At 38.7% G+C, this 21,417-nt stretch overlaps 7 protein-coding genes, 1 long non-coding RNA gene and 2 pseudogenes across 12 annotated transcripts in view; 4 read left to right on the top strand and 6 right to left on the bottom strand.

The window, feature by feature from the left end:
- On the top strand, window positions 141-2,438 carry LOC104718716. The gene is made up of 5 exons (XM_019230471.1): window positions 141-577; window positions 740-817; window positions 912-996; window positions 1,088-1,176; window positions 2,230-2,438. Exons 1-5 carry the CDS (start codon window positions 278-280, stop codon window positions 2,365-2,367), a joined length of 690 nt encoding a protein of 229 aa, XP_019086016.1. The 5' UTR covers window positions 141-277; the 3' UTR covers window positions 2,368-2,438.
- Window positions 2,681-3,170, bottom strand: LOC109126763 (root meristem growth factor 6-like). The gene has a single exon (XM_019230472.1). The coding sequence runs from the start codon at window positions 3,069-3,071 to the stop codon at window positions 2,811-2,813; it is 261 nt and encodes an 86-aa protein (XP_019086017.1). The 5' UTR covers window positions 3,072-3,170; the 3' UTR covers window positions 2,681-2,810.
- LOC109126965 (root meristem growth factor 6-like) lies at window positions 3,226-3,869 on the bottom strand. The gene has a single exon (XM_019230970.1). It carries the CDS (start codon window positions 3,622-3,624, stop codon window positions 3,364-3,366), a length of 261 nt encoding a protein of 86 aa, XP_019086515.1. The 5' UTR covers window positions 3,625-3,869; the 3' UTR covers window positions 3,226-3,363.
- Window positions 4,740-6,591, bottom strand: LOC104718715 (autophagy-related protein 8f-like). The gene is made up of 6 exons (XM_010436507.2): window positions 6,489-6,591; window positions 6,042-6,089; window positions 5,897-5,952; window positions 5,337-5,389; window positions 5,128-5,246; window positions 4,740-5,013 (listed from the first exon to the last, which is right to left on the bottom strand). Exons 2-6 carry the CDS (start codon window positions 6,076-6,078, stop codon window positions 4,913-4,915), a joined length of 366 nt encoding a protein of 121 aa, XP_010434809.1. The 5' UTR covers window positions 6,079-6,089; window positions 6,489-6,591; the 3' UTR covers window positions 4,740-4,912.
- Window positions 7,966-9,239, top strand: LOC104720302 (pentatricopeptide repeat-containing protein At3g60980, mitochondrial-like). The gene is made up of 2 exons (XM_010438227.1): window positions 7,966-8,818; window positions 8,896-9,239. Exons 1-2 carry the CDS (start codon window positions 7,966-7,968, stop codon window positions 9,237-9,239), a joined length of 1,197 nt encoding a protein of 398 aa, XP_010436529.1.
- LOC104718714 (leukocyte receptor cluster member 1-like) lies at window positions 9,652-11,905 on the top strand. 2 transcript variants are annotated; one of them, XM_010436506.2, is made up of 2 exons: window positions 9,652-10,550; window positions 11,594-11,905. In XM_010436506.2, exons 1-2 carry the CDS (start codon window positions 9,805-9,807, stop codon window positions 11,598-11,600), a joined length of 753 nt encoding a protein of 250 aa, XP_010434808.1. In that variant the 5' UTR covers window positions 9,652-9,804; the 3' UTR covers window positions 11,601-11,905. The 2 variants fall into 2 exon arrangements, with proteins under 2 accessions (XP_010434808.1, XP_019086094.1); XM_019230549.1 differs by lacking the exon at window positions 11,594-11,905 and having other exon boundaries at window positions 9,652-10,554.
- LOC104720301 lies at window positions 12,049-13,371 on the bottom strand (annotated as a pseudogene).
- On the bottom strand, window positions 13,718-15,264 carry LOC104718713 (putative 57 kDa heat shock protein). The gene is made up of 5 exons (XM_010436503.2): window positions 15,139-15,264; window positions 14,661-15,005; window positions 14,521-14,550; window positions 14,301-14,351; window positions 13,718-14,188 (listed from the first exon to the last, which is right to left on the bottom strand). The coding sequence occupies exons 1-5, from the start codon at window positions 15,173-15,175 to the stop codon at window positions 13,860-13,862; spliced, it is 792 nt and encodes a 263-aa protein (XP_010434805.1). The 5' UTR covers window positions 15,176-15,264; the 3' UTR covers window positions 13,718-13,859.
- Window positions 18,264-19,570, bottom strand: LOC104720300 (annotated as a pseudogene).
- The window catches only part of LOC104718711, a 2,803-nt gene continuing 2,591 nt past the window's right edge, over window positions 21,206-21,417 (top strand). For all 4 annotated transcript variants that reach the window (XR_756430.2, XR_756429.2, XR_756432.2 and 1 more), the window contains exon 1: window positions 21,206-21,380. This is a non-coding gene — a long non-coding RNA (uncharacterized LOC104718711). The remainder of the gene's footprint in view (window positions 21,381-21,417) is intronic.

Here is a 21,417-nt window from a genome sequence, read left to right as displayed (position 1 = left end):
TAGTGGAGTTATATTATATTAGCAGAGCACTAAATGGGCCCATACAAGTTAAATTGGGCCGATTTGGAATCGCGTCGGCAACTCATTATTATCAGTAATTATACGACGTCGCTTTGTAGTTTTGTTGCATTGTTGATTTTTTTAGATCAATGGCTCCGATTCTTTTGTTCTTGTTTTCTTTACCGTAGATATATGATCACAGGTGATTACGAACGAAATCGACTTACGAAAACAATCCTTAGCTTGCTGCGGCGAGGCGACGATCGGAAAATTCGAAATGGAAGACGGAGGAGAAGGCATGAATGCTGCTGCGGCGGAGCTTGAAAAACTCCAAATTGATATTCTCCGTAGAATCTCCCTTCTCGAGAGCAATGTTCTCCCACAGGCTCCGTCGCCTTCTCTACCGGTTGATGAAAACGAAACTGTGGCTCGCCTCTCCTCCATTCTCCGTTCCGGCGGCATTAACGACTTCTGCTTCAAGAGAGTCGCTCGAGATTACTACGACTGGCCTCTCGAATCTCGCCGCGACGTTCTCGGCGCTTCCTCAGTTGACCATCTCTGCAAAAGCATTGTTCTGGTACTTCTTTGTATTCAGTGAACTCTTTACGAATCTCGTGTGTTTCAGAGGTCTTGGAACAGTATTTTGATATATGAAACTACACATTGACTCAAGAATCAGGATATTCTCTGTTGAAGATGCTAGTGTCTGTTTCCTCACTAAGTGCTTACATTATTACAGGTTAATACTCAAGCTTCATCGGACATTGTGGATTGCAGTGATCGAAACAACTCAAAATACTATGTGGTCGTGGTTCAGGTGGTCTTGATGGTTCTTGACTTGTTGAATTGCATTCTCACTTTTATTTCGTCTTTCATCTTATTGATCTGGTTGTTCTTTTTTTTTATGGCAGTATACAGCCAGATTCAATGCCGAAGCAGTAAAGCAGTTTCTTTATTCACTAAATGAGGGAAAGATCCCAAAGAAAAGATTTAACTGTTAGTGCTTCTCATATGTGTGATCTATTAACTTATTGATGTTTTTATGTTGCTTCTTTATGCTGAGGCTTGTGCTAATCTCTGTGTATAGTGAGACTTGCTCCTGAGGAGACGTCGATTAAATTGACAGGGTTTGAGCACAATGCGGTAACCTGTATAGGTATGAAGACAAACATACCGGTAAGTTTTGTTTCCTCACCGTTATTTCTGTGATACAATTCAGACCTTTTGTTTGATTGAACGCTGACCGACTTTTCTACATCTTGCATTATTTGCATGTTCTGCCAATAGTCTCTTGGTGTTTTTGCTCATTGCTGCTCTCTACACTATTAATTACATATAAGACATAGGAGTAGTATGAGAGGAACCTCTACCCACTTGTGTTTTCTTCTCCTAGACAAACCAGTCTAGTGCTGTATTTTGTGTTCAGAAATACTTACAGAGAGTTTTCCCTTTCATACACATGTTCTTGCCAAGCGTTTTGCAGACACTACAGTTTATTGTCCTGTCCTAGAGGCCCCGGAAGGTTTCAGTGCCCAATGGGTTACACAGCTAAGTTTTGTCTTGTTTGTTTTTCTGAGTCTGGACAGGAGGGTTTGGTGCATTATAACACAATTAGCATTAGTACGGAGCAGAAGTTAGAGTTTTCTTGTGAGCCAGCTCCTGATTGAGTGATTGGGACTCATTGTCTTTAGTACTTTCCCCATTGATAGTAAAAAAAATTATAACTTCCGATTTTTACAGTTCAATACCTTCTTTGCACTACCAGTACCAGAGTTAGTAATGGGTGTCAGGCAGAAACTTAAATGGCGTTATGTTTGGTCTGTGTATATATAATCTTAGGCACGTACCCTACTGCATTGATGTGTTTATCTTCCTTTCCTTATCCGGAAGTGCCCCACTTCAGACAACACACTATTTATTCTACTGTGACACATCAGTCTTTCAAAATCATCTTTACACCTCAGTATTAAGTAAATGGGCTTTCCCTTTTAAGGTAATTAGTTATGTTGTTTGACGCTTGTGCTCTCATGATGGATTCCTCGATCCCAATTCGATGTGTGCAGAGTGACTTATTATTTTTTGAAGGAAGTTTGTATTATTTGAGATATGGATAAAGTGCTTGTTTAGAGTGTACATTGAATATTCAGACTAATCTTGGTTTGAAATTGAACTATACTTTCGATATATTGATACTGACGACTTAAGATGGGGGGCTTTGGGAAATGTCAGGTGATATTGGATGAGGCCATAGCCAAACTTAAACCAGATTTCTTCTGGTTGGGTGGTGGAGAAATCGATCTGAAGCTCGGTGTCAAAACTTCTGAATTCCTTGAATTTGTGAAACCGTTCATAGTTCCTTGTAGCTGAAATCAAGAATATTTGTAACACTATTTTTTCTCCCTGTTATCAAATGTTACACTTAGCATAAGATTTTAGCTTCAATGAAGGTTACCTGCTACTTAGAGCTAAATGGCGATAAAGTGACCTATTAGAGTCTATATACCTATTATTAGAGTTTAGTTGCTGAATTTAAGATCTCTTGTACGGTTCGTTCAAGCTTAATGAAGGAGTATCACAGTTCTGTTACAATCTCAAATGTTGAAAAGTTCTTTTGTGCCACATCCACATGCAACAGATTTAAGTAAAAGGATGCACCTTGTTTGTTGTATACGAGGAGAAATAAAGAACAAAAGAAGTTGGTCGTGAATATATATAGATAGCACAAGAGTCATTACAACCACCAACACATGGTGAATGCATACATGCATTTAAAAGTATGATATATAGAGAAAGGGGTATAGATCGGGTAATTAAGACTTCTCATTGTGGATGGGAGGCTTACGATGAGGCTGAGGGTAGTCCATGACCACTACTTCATCCCCTGTCTCGACTCCACCCAACACCTTCCTCCTTCCTCCACCATTGACGACGTTGTGTACCAAAGAAGCAACCCTATGATGGTGCTTATGTGACCCTAGACGACGAGCAGTAGCGCATCCAACATTGGAAGACAAAAGCAGAAGAATGAAGCAGAACACAATCGCGAGTCCACTCCTCACAGAGCAAGACATGACTTCTCTTTGTCTTCTTCTTCTTCTTGGGATACTTGTATTTCTATATATGCTGTGTTTGTAGATGAGACTAGAGCAGGACAAATACAGTTTAAAATGTGTTATNATGCAACAGATTATATAAAAGGATGCACCTTGTTTGTTGTATACGAGGAGAAATAAAGAACAAAAGAAGTTGGTCGTGAATATATATATAGATAGCACAAGAGTCATTACAACCACCAACACATGGTGAATGCATACATGCATATAAAAGTATGATATATAGAGAAAGGGGTATTGGATCGGGTAATTAAGACTTCTCATTGTGGATGGGAGGCTTACGATGAGGCTGAGGATAGTCCATGACCACTACTTCATCCCCTGTCTCGACTCCACCCAACACCCTCCTCCTTCCTCCACCATTGACGACGTTGTGTACCAAAGAAGCAACCCTGTGATGATGCTTATGTGACCCTAGACGACGAGCAGTGGCGCATCCAACATTGGAAGACAAAAGCAGAAGAATGAAACAGAACACCATCGCGAGTCCACTCCTCACAGAGCAAGACATGACTTCTCTTTGTCTTCTTCTTCTTCTTCGGATACTTGTATATATATTGTGTTTGTAGAAAAGACTAGAGCAGGACAAATACAGTTTGAAATGTGTTAATTGGTGTAAGAGAAGAGAAGAGGGAAGGAGTATTTGTAGGCAGAAGAGAGTAAAGAGAGTAAGACAAACAATGAATGCAGGTGGGGGAAGGGGGGTCCTTCATTATCATAACATGCTATTGTTCCTCTCTCTTTAATTTCCTTTCTTTCAATCGTCTATCTTCTAATTATTCAAATATATTTCATTCATTTTCTGCATTTATACACATATCCATCGTATGTATATGGGTGTCTTGATCGGCCAAACCTTTTGTCTACTTGAGAGTCTTCGTGGGGTCATCATCTCATGCATTCTCATTTTCCTTTCTTCCACATTTGCTCACCTTATTCTTCGGTTCTTCCCCCTTTTCACCAGCGCCATTACTGTTTGATCGAACTATTACAAAACAGTTTGACGTGGTACTCTCCTAAGTCGTATTAGATCACCACCTTATCATGACACTATTTGACATTGATGTCTTTTGGACAAAACACTCTTCTAAGTTATGAAGCTTTTACATTCAACTTTCACTTCAACTTCACTTCAATTGTCTAAAATCCGTAAAAGCACTACCGCGTTTCTAATGTTCCACGTGACCGGTTGGGGACCTTGATCGAGAGAATCTTTGAGGATCATAATTATTATGCATATCGTCGATAGCTAGAAACTACGAACAAAATCAATACTGAAAAGTGTAAAATAAGAAGAAGAAGCAAGGCAGCATGGTCCGACCGTCTCTCTCCGTCAACAACAATGTGGGACCTTTACTAACATCACCGGCCACACCCCTCAACCTGTACTGACCGTGTCTGCCACGTGGCACAGTCTCCTTGTGCTTGCACTTCTATTTAGTTGGGTCATATAACCTTCTCTCATTTCCTATAGGCCTTGCAATTTGCAACTGCCATGGCCTACGACATGTGATGTCGGATTATAGATTGAAGACATAAAAAAACACACAACTAAGTCAAGGGAGGAGCCGAGGAGATGTGATAGATGGATTCCTAAAAAAGTAGGTTATCATTGAGAGAAGTAGATAGTAGCAAAGGATATTATATACATTATTTTATGTTTACTGTACACATTAACAACGCCCAACCAAAGGTCCTTAGAGAAGAAGTACATAGGTGGCTTGCTTAATAATTAATAAGAAGATGAAATATTCGGTGAAATAGAGATGGTTTATATGAAATATCCAGGCAAGAGAGATCTATGGAGATCCAAATCCAAACGTGTTTTCTCCACTGTAAGTGACATAGAGGAAACCATCATCATCCTTTTTCTCTTCGTACACAGAAGACATGAGGGCACCTGCGAAGTTATCAGATTCAGCCATTTTGTAAAACGTGTATTTATCATTCATGCTCGTGTTGCTTGTATCGAGGATAGAACTCTTTAGATAACACAGGAGATCTATCTGTTTACCTGTTGGAGGAAGAACATTGTCCACAAATATGAAGATAGCCTTTTCTGCACTCAGTTTGATTCTTTTGCGGATGACATACACAAATTGCCCCACTGTCAGATCAGCTGGGACTAAGTATCTGCAAATTTGAAATCCAGAAGAAGCTTAGTCATCAATCACAAGTCAGGTCCGAATGAAAAGGAAACAGATCCCCTATTAATAGACTTACTTTTTCTTGTCGATGGTTGGTATATCACTCTTCTCAGCCTTCTCAACAATCACCTGGATCCCACCAAAATACAAATGTGTGGCTATCATCAATAAAAGTGTCATTTTTACCACATATTAATCATAAAGCACTTAGCCACATGAAATATGCAAATCTACTTGTTAAGCCGTAAGGATGACCAAGCAAGCACTTAATAAGAATCGAGATTCAGAAAATCAGATTCCAAAAAAGAACTATAAAATTCAAAGTCCTAATGTTGTCATACACTGCAATTTAAACAACTCCATGGTGTAGTTTGATATAGTGGCAAACATATGTGACAAGCATGATAACCAACTGTTAGTCGGATGGACACTTAAAAAGCCAGATGCTATCTACAAAACCAAGAGAGAAACAAACAATGTGAAAGGATAGAGCCACAAAAAGGGGAAACACAACAACTTAAAACTGCATAAACTCAGTGAAACACAAATGATTGGTCCGAGCAAAGAAAAGGGGACAATATGCTAATCACAGAAAACTTTGAATATGTATAGTGTATCAATATATAGAGCTCTCACCGGAATTCTATCTGGATATTTCTCTCTAATCCGAGCAGCCTCTGCCCTTCTCTTCTCTGAAGGTTCAAAAACAGGATCATATTAGATCAAAGCAAGGTTTCAAGTATCAAACATCAAATCAAGAACAAAAAATTAGGATCCAAACCTAACTCATGCTCTTGCTTGAACGAGCTTTTTGCCATTCCTTCCACGCCTACACATACATAAGAAATAGGTGACTCCACCAATCATCAGACAACCATCAACAAACAAACTCAACACTTAAAATCGAATCATCGGTTCCCAAAAATAAACTCAAAACCTCAAATTTAAGTACTAAACACAAGATTTCATCTATCTATCACTCGATCATGTTCCACATGCCACGATTCACAACAGTTCCGAGACTAATATCTAAAATCCCAAAAAAAAAATACACGAAATCCAGAGAACCGTTTTGTATCAGACATAGAAAACTCCCCAAAACCCTGACACAGACACAGACGAACCTACATCGATTGATCAACCTAAAAACGCAACCTTTAAGTAATCTAAACGAAGTACGAGATGCGCAATCAAACCAAATATAGAGGGTAAAACCCAATGATCAAACCTGTAGATTACAAAGAACGAAGCTTTTTTCTGCGATCACACACTTTTCCCCAGAGCTCACAACGCTATCGTTGAAGATAACAACAACAAATTAACGAAAGAATATGAAAGAAAAAGCAATTAAGCAAGAGATTATCTACAGATGGTGTATGGCAACATCTGAACACCTCAGCTGACGTGGTATTGCTTAATCTGTTAAGTGAAAATCTGACGGTAGATAATTAGCAATTTACTGGAGTAGAAATCTCAACCGTCTATAGATACTGACGGTGTAGATAGACCTGTGCACATTAGAGTCGCGCTTCTACAAGATGATAAAATAGAACCGATATGCCGGGATCACGTTTCTGCATACGATATGACACATTTACCCCTTAAAACTGTTGGCACCTAGACTAAACGAACGAAGGGTAACAAATGGAAATTGAGCGTGTCGCTTTTAAGGCTTTAGTATAGGCCCATTAGAAACAAGAAGCAGCCCATTTTGAATATTTTTGCATAAACAAACCCACCCGATGAACCCGTCGACCCTGAAAATCTGAAGAAGAAGAAGAACCGGGGAGTAGAGAGAGAGAGAGAGGATGGGCATAGGGAAGACCTTGTTCTTGTTCATGATTGGAACGGGTTATGGCGTATACGTTGCCCAGAATTACAACGTTCCCAATATTAAGAAGCTCACCAACACTGGTCTCGTCATCGCCAAGCACATCGAGGAGAATTATCGCAAACCCAACAACAACAAGGACGATGTCAGTTGATCGGGTTTGCCAATTCTCGATCGGGATTTTGTTGTAAAATTGGTTGTGGTAGCTCCGTAGCTGATCAGGGCTTGTATTTTCTTGGTTTGGTTTGGTTTGGGAATTGAAGAAGACTAAAAAACAAATTGGGGATTTTAATTAGGGTCTTTTTATTAGACTTTTTTTTTTTTTTGGATAAATCTGTGCATCGTTGGAGTTAATTAATGGATTCCTTAATATACTTTGTTCCTTGATCCGTTTCAAGGTTCATTGTTTTTATTTTAATTTCTATCATTTCACACTTTTATTCAAGGTTCTGTGTTTCTGTAGCTTGACCATATAATACAAGACAATGGTGTTACAACATAAGCAATCGTTGATATGCCAATAGATCACATAAAGAAGGAGTGTATAATTCATAGCCTCTGTTTCAGTTCTCAATTAGTTCCAAGGATTTGTGTAATGTGTTTGCATTGTGAACGTAATAAATGTATCATCGAATCATATCTATTCAAATTTTTATCTCAAAGCGAACCTCATCACATATAAAATCTTTGATCAGTAATGCCTCCTCTAGTCTTGCCATTTCTTTAGAGGTTTCCAACGAAGCAAAGAGCACAAGAAACACATCTTACCACTGTCGTTGACGTTTGCCATTCACTTTATAAAGCAGATTTATTGGGCCTTATATCACGTAAACGGGCCTAAAAAGCTTTATATGAGGCGCCGAATTTCCTTTACATGTTTGCGTGTGGAAAAAGTAAGGTTAATAATGTCTTCGCCGGCGATGTCAAGCAGCCGCCGCTTCATCCTCCAGAGGAGATGATGTTTTCATCAAAACCGTATCCGATTGGGAGGGATCTTCCTCTGAAGCAACGACCCACTTTTAGGGGTCCATCATCACTGCTTTGTCGAGTCAGGTTCCTGATCAACGACATCTCGGATCTGGATGTTGCAGCCAAGCACGCCCGTTTAGCTGCCAGGAAGAAGGTGTATCCTCAAACAGCCACCTTAACCAGCAAAACCATCATCGGAGCCATGTGCAACGCTGGGCGGTCCGACGACGTCGTGGATCTGTTCGATTTCTTTTTCAACAAAACCAAGATTAGACCAGACATCGCTTGCTGCAATTTCGTCATCAAATCCCTCTGCGAGCAAGGCCGCCTTGATGACGCTCTTCAACTATACTCCCACCTCCTCGCCAACAAACCTTCTCCGGACGACAACACGTACGACATCTTGACCAAAGCCATGGTCGATGCCGGGATGATGGACCAAGCTCTGGATCTCTTGTTGAAAGGAAGAGCTGAATTGTCTAATTTCCAAAAGCCAGGGATGTACATGAATCTTATTCGTGGCTACTTGGAACAGGGGAATCTCGACATGGCCTATGAGCTCCGGGACGACTTCAAGACTTGTTCCATACGCAATGAAATCGCCATCCTGGAATCAGTATTCGTAGAGTATTTGTTCAAGCAAGGCAAGGATGAGGAGGCTATGGATCTATACAGGAGCTCAGTGACGTTGAACAAGAACGGCTTGACAGAAAATGCAACTGTGGGCAATGTGTATTTGAAACTGCTGCTCAACTCAAGTACGGCAGGAAAACACAGGCCTGGGCATTGTTCGAGTATATGCTTGACTATTACGACTTGTGCTACATTTGGGAAGATGCAGCAGATGCTCTTAATATGATGGTGAACGAGTGTTTCGAGCTGGGACGGTTCAGCGATGCGATGGACATCTTCACCAAGGCCAAGGAAAAGGTTAAGTACAACTCGGTGATTGTGGGAGTATACAGGAACCTTATTACAAGGTTGTGTCAGAATGGGAGGCTGTCCGAGGCTGAGAGTTTATTTGATGATATGGTGAAAGAAGAAGTCTTGCCAGATGATGAAACTTATAAAGCAATGATTCGTGCATATGTTGAGTATGGAAGGGTGGAGGATGCCGTTGAAACTGCAAACAAGATGATGACTTCTAAAGTCCACAAGGTTACTGAATTGTTTTTCTAGTTATACTTCTGTTGAGCTAACCGGTTAGGTTTCTTTTACTTTTACATTGATTCTTTTGGCTTTCATATTTCATTAACTATGTTACCTGATTGGTTTCATTAATTATGTTAGTTCGAGTACTTGACTTTCATCAGTTTGTAAACAAACAAATAAAATAAAAGTGTCATCAATTGAAGGATGAATGAAAGAATGGAAGGTCATTCATACTTGTATCATTAGAAACAGAGAGCTTCAGTGCCATTTACTTTGGCTTAATCTGGTCATGTTCTATGAGAGAGAGACCAATAACATAAAAAAAAGGAGGACTTATTGGGCCTATAGTTGTCAAAATATCACGTAATGGGCCTCAAAGTCAATCCCGATCAAGTTTATTAATTATTCTCGGCGTTGCTAAACCTAATTTTTCAATTCGATTTGAAGATCTTCTCAACCCCATCTCTTCGTTCAATTCAGTTTTCAATTTTTCAATCGTTTTGGAAGTTCAAATTGTTGAGAAGCATAATAATTTGGTTGAAGGGTTTCGAAATTCACAAAATTCACCAAAGTTGGGAGCTTTAGCCCAGCCATGGGAGGTCACGGTGGTTTGAACATTCTTCCACAGAAGCGATGGAACGTTTACAACTTCGACAACCGAGAAAAAGTCCGAAAGGACGAAGAAGCTGCCGCTAGAGAAGAGCAGATCAAACGCGAGGAAGCTAGAAAACGGGATGCTGAGTCTCGTCTCGAGGTGCTCCGTAACGTCCGTGGCTTAGCGCCTCTCAAACGAGCTTCTCCGGAGGCAGACAAGGGTAAGGACGAGGCGGTGGTGGCTGCTGCTGTTAAATCCACCGCTGTTGTTGTGGAGAGTGTTGAACCGGAGGAGCCTAAGACTGGTCATATTAATCTGTTCGAAGGGATTAGGATCTTTGATCCGATTGAGATCCCCAAGAACGATAAGCCTGCGGAGGAGGAAGATCAGAGAAGGAAAAAAATGAGGAAAGAAGCGGCTGCGACGGCGAGAGCTTCTGCCAAGGATGCTGCAGCGAGGGCGGGTGATCCAGATGAGGAGAAGTATAGATTGGGGTATGGTGTTGCTGGTAAAGGTGTGAAGCGTCCTTGGTATCTTGAGAAACGTAATGATGATGAAGATGATAGTGTTCGTGGTGAGGATGATGGTGGATATAGAGGTGATGAAGCTAAGAAGATGAGTGGTGGGAAGAAGAGCTTGATGGAGCTGAGAGAAGAAAGGTTGAAGAGGGAGAGGGTTGAGAAGGAAAGAGAGAGAGCCCTTTTCATGAAACAGAGCCAGAGAGACGGTGGTTTTTCCCGGCGGTGAGTCTTTTGATTACGTTGGTGGTTCTGCTTTTTTTTAGTGTTTGTACATATTAGTACTTACTGTTGCTTGATTCCTATCCTCAGTGTTGTTTTATTTCATAGTGCTACTTGATCCTTGGAGTGTGATAGATAACTGGGGATCTAAGAATCAATAGACAATGGTTTACCAGGTCATAGCCTTTAGTATGTATGAAAGTTTAGTGAAGCATGGTTGTTTGTTAGTTTGAATGTTTGATGGTAGCATTTAGACCCTGAAAGTTGGAACTATGTGGGTATTATTTTTGTTTCAACATTGGGTTGGAGAACTGTTTTGGTTGCTGATAATCCCATTGGTTCCAAGTGGAACAAGCAAAGCAAACTGATGGTCATCAGAAAAGAGTATACAATTGAATGATCTAGTAATTCGTTTGTGAAATTGTGTAGGCGATTGTGAACCTGTCTACTTCATATTAATTTCATTTGTGCTGATAGAATCATGGTAGATAGTTAAGAGTTCGTTTTGCAGACATCAAAGTCTATTGTCCTTTCCTAATAGAAACAGAGTCTCGGAAGGATTCAGTGCCCAATGAGTTACGCAGCTAGTCTTGTATTGCTTGTTCTCTAAGCCTGTACAGGAAGTGTGGTAGATTTAAACACAAATTGCATTTGATATGGACCCAATGTTAAGAGTTTTCTTGTATCAATGTCATAGACTCATAGGTCTCTCCCCAGTTGATAGTAAAAACTAGAATCTTCTTTTCGACAGTGGAATATCTACTTCGCACTACCAATACCAGAGTTAGTAATGGGTGTGAGGTAGAGAGACTTAAATAGCCTTATTTTTGGTGAGTGTGTGCATATATAACCTTAGGCTCATAACCACTTCAGGCACACTAATATTTCTGCTACAATGACATATCAGAACTAAGAGTGAAGTTAAAGAACTGTTTTGGTAGCTGAAATCCCGTTGGTTCCTACGTTGAATAGGCACACCAAAGTGATAATTTTGAGTAGAAGGGTATCATAGATGATTGCTAAAATTAGTTGTGAAATTTCTGCAGGCGGTGATGGAAATCTAAAGGATGACAAAGAAGACTTGATGCAAAGATTTTAAAGGTGGTTCCACGTCTCAAAAGCCCCTTTTGTCGTCTATCTATAGGTGTGTATAGAGATGTTTTTACAGATAGAAAAGCAGAAAGGATGTGTAGTGAGTTTGATGGTGGAACCTTTATTATTGTTTCCTGCTCTAAGAGTTATATTTCTGTCCCCTATATTTGATACCCATAGCAAAGGTTTTGTAAAAATGCTTTGCAATTCAACAAAGACCTTTGGAAAATGATAAACAAATGAGAGGAATCATAAAGTACTGAAAATATGTTTTGTTGTTGAGACATCATCCAAAGTACTGAAAAAACATCAAACGAAATGATCCACAAAACAAACGACACAATCCCAGAAAAAAGGGTCCACTCTAGAAAAGACAAATCCACAAACTCAAAGATCCATCACGAAATGATCAAACTGGAGGTATGAGGAGGCGAATCACACCGTTCTTGGCGATGGTTTTGACCCGATGGCTGGGAATGTCAACCGGAGCAGAGAGCATAGCCACTTCACCAGAGTAGAAACGGCCACCTGAGTCGTGGCTAACAGCAGGAGCTTCACCAGTCACCTTCACTCGCCCATTCGTGACAGAGACAGTGAAGTTCTCTTTTGGAACTCCCGGCATGTCTACGCGGACGTACAGTTTGCCGTTTTGGAGCTGCTTCGACTCATAAGCCATGACCGATATTGGGGTCACCCATGGATGTGGCTGCAATACCGGACCGGTTAACGCCGGGTCTGATCCACACATACATGCATGATACAACACAAATACTCTGTTTTTAAACACCCAATCTCAGTACTAATATAATAATAATAACAACAATAAGGTGGCAGAGGAGAATACCATTTGGATCGGTGCCAATGCGGCCATGGGGAAATCTGTGAGTGCCACTGCCACGGAGATCTAACAAACATATAAACATGAGTAAACCAATTTCCAAAAGTTTGTGTAGGAAAAGACGGACTTTTAGATTTAGAAAGTATCTGAATAAAAATGGAAATTAAAATACCTTGTGGGAGACCCCGGCCACGAAGAAATGCTGTCAAAATCAAAACATCAACTTCTTATCAGAAGCTTATCGGCCAACAATAAATCAACATAGAGGAAAAAAAAGGAAATGGGTATTTTACCGATGCAAGAAGAGCGTTGTGGAAAGATGGAAGTCTTAGAGAGGAGAAATCTAAGAACACCATCGGACATGTGAGCGGTGACCCTTGAGATCTCACAGCATCTGCAGACAAGTCCAGTCATAGTAAGGTATCGACGGTCAGTGGAGTCGTGTTTGTGAACCTTGGTGCTTCGGCGTAAACAACCACAGCTTTCTTCGACGGCTCAAGAGAAACACTCACGCCTTCTTCAGGAACTCCAGGCAAATCCATCCTCGCGAACAAGTCTGCGTTCTCCAGCATCGTGAACTCAGAGAACCCTTTTGGCCCATCTGTTAGAAACTGGTTGTTGATTGCGTAAAAGCCTTCTGCTTTTTATCAACATCAAAAGAGAGAAATACAAATCAGAGAAATGAAAGCTCGAATCGGCGACGTAAAAAGTGAAAAATGGGAATGAGATTTGAGAAAAGAATCGTAATACCTGGAGATTGAGGTTGAGGACTTAGAGGAACGGCCATGGCCATGATGAGAGTTCAACAAAGAGTCAAGAGTCAAGCTTTTCAGTGCTTTAGGGTTTTTGGGTTTAGTAGTAGTTTCTGGAACTTTATATGGAAGAAGAAGGCAACAAAGGGAAAATATCTAAACTTCTTAGCTGACGTGGCATGCTTAGTTTTGACCTTTTGACCTTTCGACGAAATGTTTTAAAAACCTGAAAGTGAATCCGACGGTACATATTATCACTTGCAGAAATCACAGCCGTCCAATCTTATTTGGTTTCACACTTGAAGAATTATTTTAATTTCGCATCGTATTTGTTGTCTACACGTTACGTATACTGTCTTATTGTTGATTATTTGACAACAATTTTGTAATTGTTGGAGTATCATTTTACAAATCAATAGACCTTTAATGGTAACAATTTTAAGAAGACGACCCAAAGGTTTACCAAATATTTGACACAAAAAAAAAAGATTGTCTTTTTAATAAAACATATCCAAAGTTGATAACATAAGCTAACTCAAAATAATGACCATAATCCTTAAAGAAAGTCCACAAAAGGTCACGAATTTAAAGGAACAGAAAACATAGCTTCATCATCATTATGATGAAATATCAAACCGGAGGGATGATTAAACGGATCACACCGTTCTTGGCAATGGTCTTGATCTTACGGATGGGAATGTCGACGACAGGAGTGGAGAGCATAGCTACGTCCCCAGAGTAGAAACGTCCACTTGAGTCATGGCCAAGAGCAGGAGCTTCACCAGTCACCCTCACTCTCCCATTCACGACTGAGACGGTGAAGTTCTCTTTGGGAACGCCCGGCATGTCTACACGCACGAAGAGACCACCGTTTTGAAGCTGTTTGGACTCATAAGCCATATCAGATCCGTAGTTCACACATGGGTGTGGCATCAATACCCGACCCGTTAACGTCGGGTCTGCTCCACATATATATATCATAAACAACAACAAATATTCTTATTTTTAGACCAGCCAAACACTATTACAATATATACAACAAATATGTATGGGTAAGAAATGTGAATATACCATGAGGATCTGTGCCATGGGGGAATCTGTGAGGACCATCGCCACGGAGATCTATGACCCACAGATAGAGAGAGAGAACATTTTCAAACGTTAGTGAAGGAAAAATTAAGACTTTTTTTGACCAAAAATAATGAAGACTTTGTAATGTTCTCAGAGACGATATATCAAAATAGAAAGTTTGGTGAAAACGACAGATCATATCGAACAAAATTAAAAATACCTTCTCGGAAATCTGGGCCAGCAAGAAACGCTGTAGAAAACACATAAAATTAATTCAAGAGTTTTTGTTAGTAACCAAAAGAGTTTATTATCAACATAAATGTAATTTAAAATAAAGAAAGAGAAAGGGTAAAAACATACAGATGCAGGAGGAGCGTTGAGGAGTGATGTTGGTCTTGGTGAGGAGAAGCCTAAGAACACCGTCGGACATGAGGGAAATGAAGCCGGAAATTTCACAGCATCTGCAGACGAGTCCGGTGGTGGTACCGTAGTTCCGGGAAGAGAAGTCGTATTTGTGTTCCTTTGGTGCGTCGGCGAAGATACAAACAGCTTTCTTGGACTGGTCAAGAAAAACCCTAACACCATCTTTTGGAACGCCGGGAAAATCAATCCGAACGTACATGTCTTCGTTCTCTAGCATCTTGAACTCCATAAACCCTTTTGGTCCATTTGCTAGAAACTGGTTGTTTATTGCGTAAAACCCTTCTGCCAAACAACCCATCAACACCAATAAACAACAACAAAAAAATGAGATTTTTATCCAGAAAAACAAAACTTTGATGGGTAAAATGTAACTATGTAAGTGAAAATTTGAGATTGGTTTGAGAGATCTACTAACCACGAGATGGAGGAAGAGAACTAAGAGGGACGACCATGATTCAACGGACGGCGAGTGATGATGTGTTTTTTTGTGAGATTTCTAGCTAGCTGCTTTGGGATTAGGGTTTCTTCTCATTTATAGATCTCTCTCTCTCTTTGGGTTTTGGGTTATCTTTATGGGAGGGAAGGAACAAGACGGAGTTGTAAGGTGAAGACGCGACAAAACACTACCTCGTAAACACGTGTCTCTTTTTCATTTGTGGTTTCCACCAATAATGGTTTGACACATGTTGTCCTCTTCTTTTTCAAACAACTGTCTTACACTTTGCTTTATTAGCAAAAACCCATAGGGCAGTTATCAATAACTACTGACGTAACATTTTTTATAAAGCCATAATTACTGATTAGTCAAGTTGAAAGTAGCTAGTTTCTTGATGTCAAAGTAGCAAGTTTCTTAAGAAACATAATAACTCCTTTTTCTTTTCTTTTTGTAATATAAGCCGTAATTCCTCAAACATATAGTAATTCTCAGTACATAAGTTGTCTTTTACAGCAATATTATTAATGCCCATATTAATTAGTTCGAATATTGAGAAATCCAAAGCAAAAGACAAACAGATACATATATATGGTCCATTGTTTTAAATATGATGATTAATTAATTCCGTAAGCATGGAGATGCGATGTATTAATTAGTACGGAGGGATGATGAGACGGACGACACTACATGTCTACATGCATGGCTTAGCCTCTAGCTAGGGAAGATGGCGGCCTTGCCTAATGGTTATGCTATGCCTCTGTACGTAATCACGCCGACTCAGTTGTACATGGTCGGACCTGTGAAGATCTGTCCAATATATGTATGAACACAAAACGATAAGCCTAAATCTTTTGTTTTAGTATAGTGTACATCATTGTTTTACTAAATTGTGACAAACAGCAGCTTGATACAAGAAGACTTTTAACATTGGGTCCATATCAAAATGCAAATTGTGTTGAAATCTACCACACTTCCAAGAGAACAAGTAATACAAGTACTAGCTGTGTAACTCATTGGGCACTAAAACTTTCCGAGCCTCTATGAAAATTAGGACACGACAATACTAGACTGTGTGATATCTGCAAAATGAACTTTTAATTATCTATCATGGTTCTATCATCACAAATGAAGTACTATGGAATAGCCAGGTTCACAATCATGATTATAATTCAGCAACCAAAACAGTTCTACAACCCAATGTTACATGTAAATATTACCCACATAGTTCCAATTTTCAGGGTCTATATGCTACCAACAAACATTTAAACTAACATATTAACAACCATGCTTCACTAAACTGTCATATATACAAAAGGCTAGAACCTAGTAAGTTGTTGATCTCCAGAAAGAAATCTATCACATTCCAAACTATGTATACGGTCCGTGGTTCTGTCAGCATTAATAACGTACAAGCATTGAGTAGCGTTATGCAATAAACCAACACTTGGGATATGAATCAAGCAACAGTTAACTACTAAACAGCAAACACTATGCAAATATGAGTATAACTTCGTCATGAAGCAAATCGATCGGAACCACCAATATAAACACTATGCAAACACTCACCTCCGGGAAAATCCACCGTCTCTCTGACTCTGTTTCAAAAAGGGTTCTCTCTCTTTCCTTCTCAGTCCTCATCATCTCTATATCCACCATCATCCTCACCAGTCACCACGAACACATATCATCTGTGACACATGTGGTAGTCTATAACTGCAACCATTCGCTCCAATATACATGTGTGATGTGTGTATGAGAAGTAAATATATTTGAAACAAACTGATATAAACAAGGACAAGCACGTACCAGATTCAGCAGAATCCTCAGTGAAAGACATCACAAAAGTAACTAATCAAACGATTAAAAAGCATATCCGACAAGTTTATATAGAATTGGCCATGCATCACATAACATTTCTCATTTTAACAGTAAAGATAATTACAAAAAAAAAAGTGTAAGGAAATTGTGGAACATGATCAGATCAAGCCAAAACAAAAAAAATGCACTGAAGCTCTGTTGCTAATGATAGAAATGTGAATGACTTTCCATTCTTTCATTCATCCTCCAGTTGATGACACTTGTCTTTTATTTGTTTACACACTGATGAAAGTTAAGTACTCGAACTACATAGTTAATGAAATACGAAAGCCAAAAGAATCAATGTAAAAGCAAAAGAAACCTAAGCTAGAGGTCAACAGAAGTAACTAGAAAAACAGTTAAGTAATCCTGTGGAGTTAAGAAGTCATCATCTTGTTTGCAGTTTGAACGGCATCCTCAACCCTTCCAGACTCATCATCATCTTGGTCAGGATGCCGTGCAAGTTATGTCCCCTTGAACCTGGATAACACCTTCAATTGGAGCCATAGGCTGCAAATCTATGGCCACTATAAGAGTAAGATCTCCTTCTCTGCATATCGTTTCAGCAACAACAAATCATTCTCAACAAGTGAGTTAGTGAGCTAGCAAGCACATTAAACAATTAAAGAGAAAACAGAGTGTTATAAATTAAGCAATATGAAACTTACTTTTTTGACTCAGCTGACGACTTTGCAGGAAGATACAATTAACGACTCAAGACCTAGAAATTAAGTGAAGTGATAAGAGTCAGAACGTGTTCTCTTACTGATATCCACTACGAATCAAGGAACAAGCAAAGAACCTTTTCTAGAGCATCCCCTGCTCTCCCAAGTCAGATTCCCCATGCCTATCAATTTCTGTTTTCCCCCTGTTTAACAACTACTACACTAATCGAATCTAAGTTGTCAGCTAAGTGAGTTATCACACTCCTATGCAAAAAAACACTGCAGTGATAAAAATAAACCATAATTAATAATCTCAGAAGCTCCAATTCAAGCTATAGACTTTCCGAAAGGAGATTGATGAATCTTTCTAACCAGATAAAGTGTACATAAATAATTCTTGTATCATCTGACACATGTAAAATAAAATCTTTCTATTCAGCATTGTGCAAAGCAATTAAGTTTGACTCAACAATTCACAGATATAAAATTGTACAACTACACCTTTCTTCTCAATACAGTTCATGAAGAATGAATCCGAAAAAAAAAAGATGATTCTTTTGGCTTCTGTATTAACACAACTGTCGATGGGTTTCCTTCTCGTTGTTAGTCTTCACAATTTCAACGAATACGATTCACATGAGAAAATGGCTCCGGAGCAGCTTTTGGAGCAACTTTTTTGGTGGTCTCTGGTACTCCAAAAACATTCCAAAATCTCAGAGTCTCGTCTCCTGCTGCTGAAGCCAAGGTACAACCATCCGATCCGGACTCTGTAAAAAAATACAACAAACAACACAACTTTAGGACCAAAGACCTCACAACACAAAGCTACTTGGCAGCTAAAGATAAAGAAGATTTTATTTATATTTACCTGAGCCATATATAGGACTCTTGATGTATGACCCAGTGAGCTCAGCCATTTTCACCATGGATGGGTACTTCCAAAGTGTAAGCTGATTCTGTGTAAACCCATGTGAACTAAGCAACTCTCTTTCATTCTTGCTCCATAACAACGAACAAACTTGGGAACCAGTGTCTACTAAATTCAGGCAAGCTCCGGTGTGAGTATTCCAGAACTTGATGGTCCTGTCTCCTCCACCACCCCCAGTTGCAAGCAAGTTCGCTTGGAAAGGGCACCAGGCAAGAGCTTTTACTGCAGATGTATGTTCCTCAACCCTGTGTAGCCATTGCGTGGTTGAGTTTGAGGAGGCGACAGAGCGATCCCATATGTGCACCACATTGTCGTTGCCACCACTCGCTAGTTGCTGTCCAGATCCTGACCACTTCAGACCACAAACCTCTTGAGAGTGACCTCTGTAAGTTTCCACAATATGTGATCTGATTCGTACATCGTTGTTGACAATCTGCCCGTCCATTCCTCCAGTAGTCAGGATGTGATTATTCCATGCCAATGATCCTACTCTTGATTGGTGGCAACCATTCAATGTTCTCAGCTGCAGAAATATGATAAACACATCAGGGTCGTTAAAACATGACAACCAGGTTATGATATCTAACCAGAAGAGAAATTTGAGTAATTACTTGACGGTTGGAAGCAGAATCCCAGAGCTGCACTTCAGAGTTGTTGAGTCCAATAGCAACATGACGACCATCAGGCGCCCAGTTGATACTTGTGACAGGTCCTTTCTCTTCATCAACGGTGACAAGCTCAGAAGTAGAACCAGTGGAAGCATCCCATAAGTATACAGTGTGGTCCAAGGCTATGGCTAAGACATTTTCACTTCCCCAGTCAAGCAAGTTGAGGTAGAAATCATCCACAATGTCAGGTGCATCCAAGGTTCTCTCAGAAGTCTATCATTACAACATAGCGAATAACAACAGTCAGATCAAATACAAACTCCAAAGTAACAAGTAACTGGGTTCTTTTGCATTCAAACTCAGTAATTAAAAACATAACAGAGGAATGTGATTTGGGGGTTTTATAAAGCCAGTAGAGTCTCAATTTAGGGTTTTTAATTGGAAACTCCGTAACGGCTTTATTTTGGAGAGAGACGTTCAGACCCCTTGAATTATTTCAAAACACGTTATTAAATTTTAAATTTAGAATTATATATTATAAAATTATTTAAAAATATATAGTAAAAAATAAAACTAAAAATTATCTCAAAAAAATAATAATAAATAAAGCTAAAACTTCATAAATATATATAATTGTAAGTTTAAAAAACACAACCATCAAAACAAAAACTTGAGAATAAAAAAAAAAATATAGTAAAAAGTCTAAATTCTAGTTAGAAAAATCAAATAAAAAATCATGATGAATCAGACAATTCTACTTATAATTTGTATGTATTTTAAGTATAAGATATTGTACAACAAATTATTGTAAAAGGTAACAAGGCATCATAACAATTATTGAGATTTATATTACTCATAAACAAATATTATTATGACGAAGTGATATGAGAATATAATATAATTTTAAACACAATTCAATAAAAAAAGAAAGAATTTTTTTTTGAAAACCTTATAGAAATATATAATACCATCAATATTATAAATGAAAATTTAGTGATATGATTTTTGTGTTGATGTTGTTTCTTAAATTTACATTAGTTTTTCCTGAAATCCATTATTTTATTTAGTGATATATATACACATTTAGTGATATATATACACATTTTATTTTATTTTAATAACTGTTTTCAATGTTGTTAACGGTTTGATATTCAGTTAGAATATAAATTTCTTTGGATATCGCTGTTACGTATCAACAATTTCGGTCCATATTATATTGATCCATTTGTCGTTATGTTAACATTTTACTGTGACACAATGTACAATGTGTCTACTGTTGTTACGGTCTATATCATCTCTCTCTATGAATGGTCCCAAAAAAAATGAAATCATCTCTATGAGTTAATAAAAATGTCATTATTTAAATCAAATAAAAGAGTGGAAAATAAACACACTAGACCCAAAATCAAGGAATTGTCCTTAAGGGGGATAAGTGTATAAAGGGAGATGTTGAGTCTCTCGGTCTTAAGTTAATGTTATACTTGCATATGATGATAATGGATATGTCTAACTAAAAAGAAATAGAAAAGGAATTTAACTATTTAAGCGTTTATGAGAAATTTGACAAAATCAGTTACAAAAATATTTGAACATACAGTACAACGAACATGTTTAAAATTTTTGTATGTGGTTTTATTTTGGCCTTAGGTATTTCTAATACATTTGTCATCATTGTTTAGTGACAACACTAACAAAACCAGTCTCTTGAAACCTGTGAAACTATCAAAACAATCAGAATATGTGAAGATTGGGATAATGTTGATTAAGGGAAGATTATAATGTGCCATTCAATCGAGTAGACAATATCACAACATCGGTCAACCAAGGCTTCTTTGACACCCAATAATGTTTTCTTTTTATCAAAGAGGAGGGTGAATTGCTTGGTTCTCGGTTATTTCGGTTCGGTTCGGTTGAACCAAAGAGTTAACCGAAGGAAAACAAAACCTCCTGTACTTAATAAATTCTTCTAGATTTCATTGAATTTTTATTTGTTCAGTGAAATAGTCAGTGACTGACTAGTTGATTTCTTTTTAGTTAGCGAGAGCTGCTTCATTTTGTGCAGTAACGTGGCGGTATCCTTATTGTGTATCGAGCTAATCTCCGAATTGTCTGCCTTACAGAATTTGCTTCTTCAAATTGATGAAGAATTCAACATTTTTGAAGGTGATCTCTGAATTCTTTTTTTTTTTTTTTTTTTTTT

The sequence above is a fragment of the Camelina sativa genome, chromosome 10 (assembly GCF_000633955.1).
Source record: "Camelina sativa cultivar DH55 chromosome 10, Cs, whole genome shotgun sequence".
NCBI lineage: Eukaryota > Viridiplantae > Streptophyta > Magnoliopsida > Brassicales > Brassicaceae > Camelina > Camelina sativa.
Note: the sequence above shows the minus strand (reverse complement) of the source record. Positions and strands in the feature narration are given on the sequence as shown.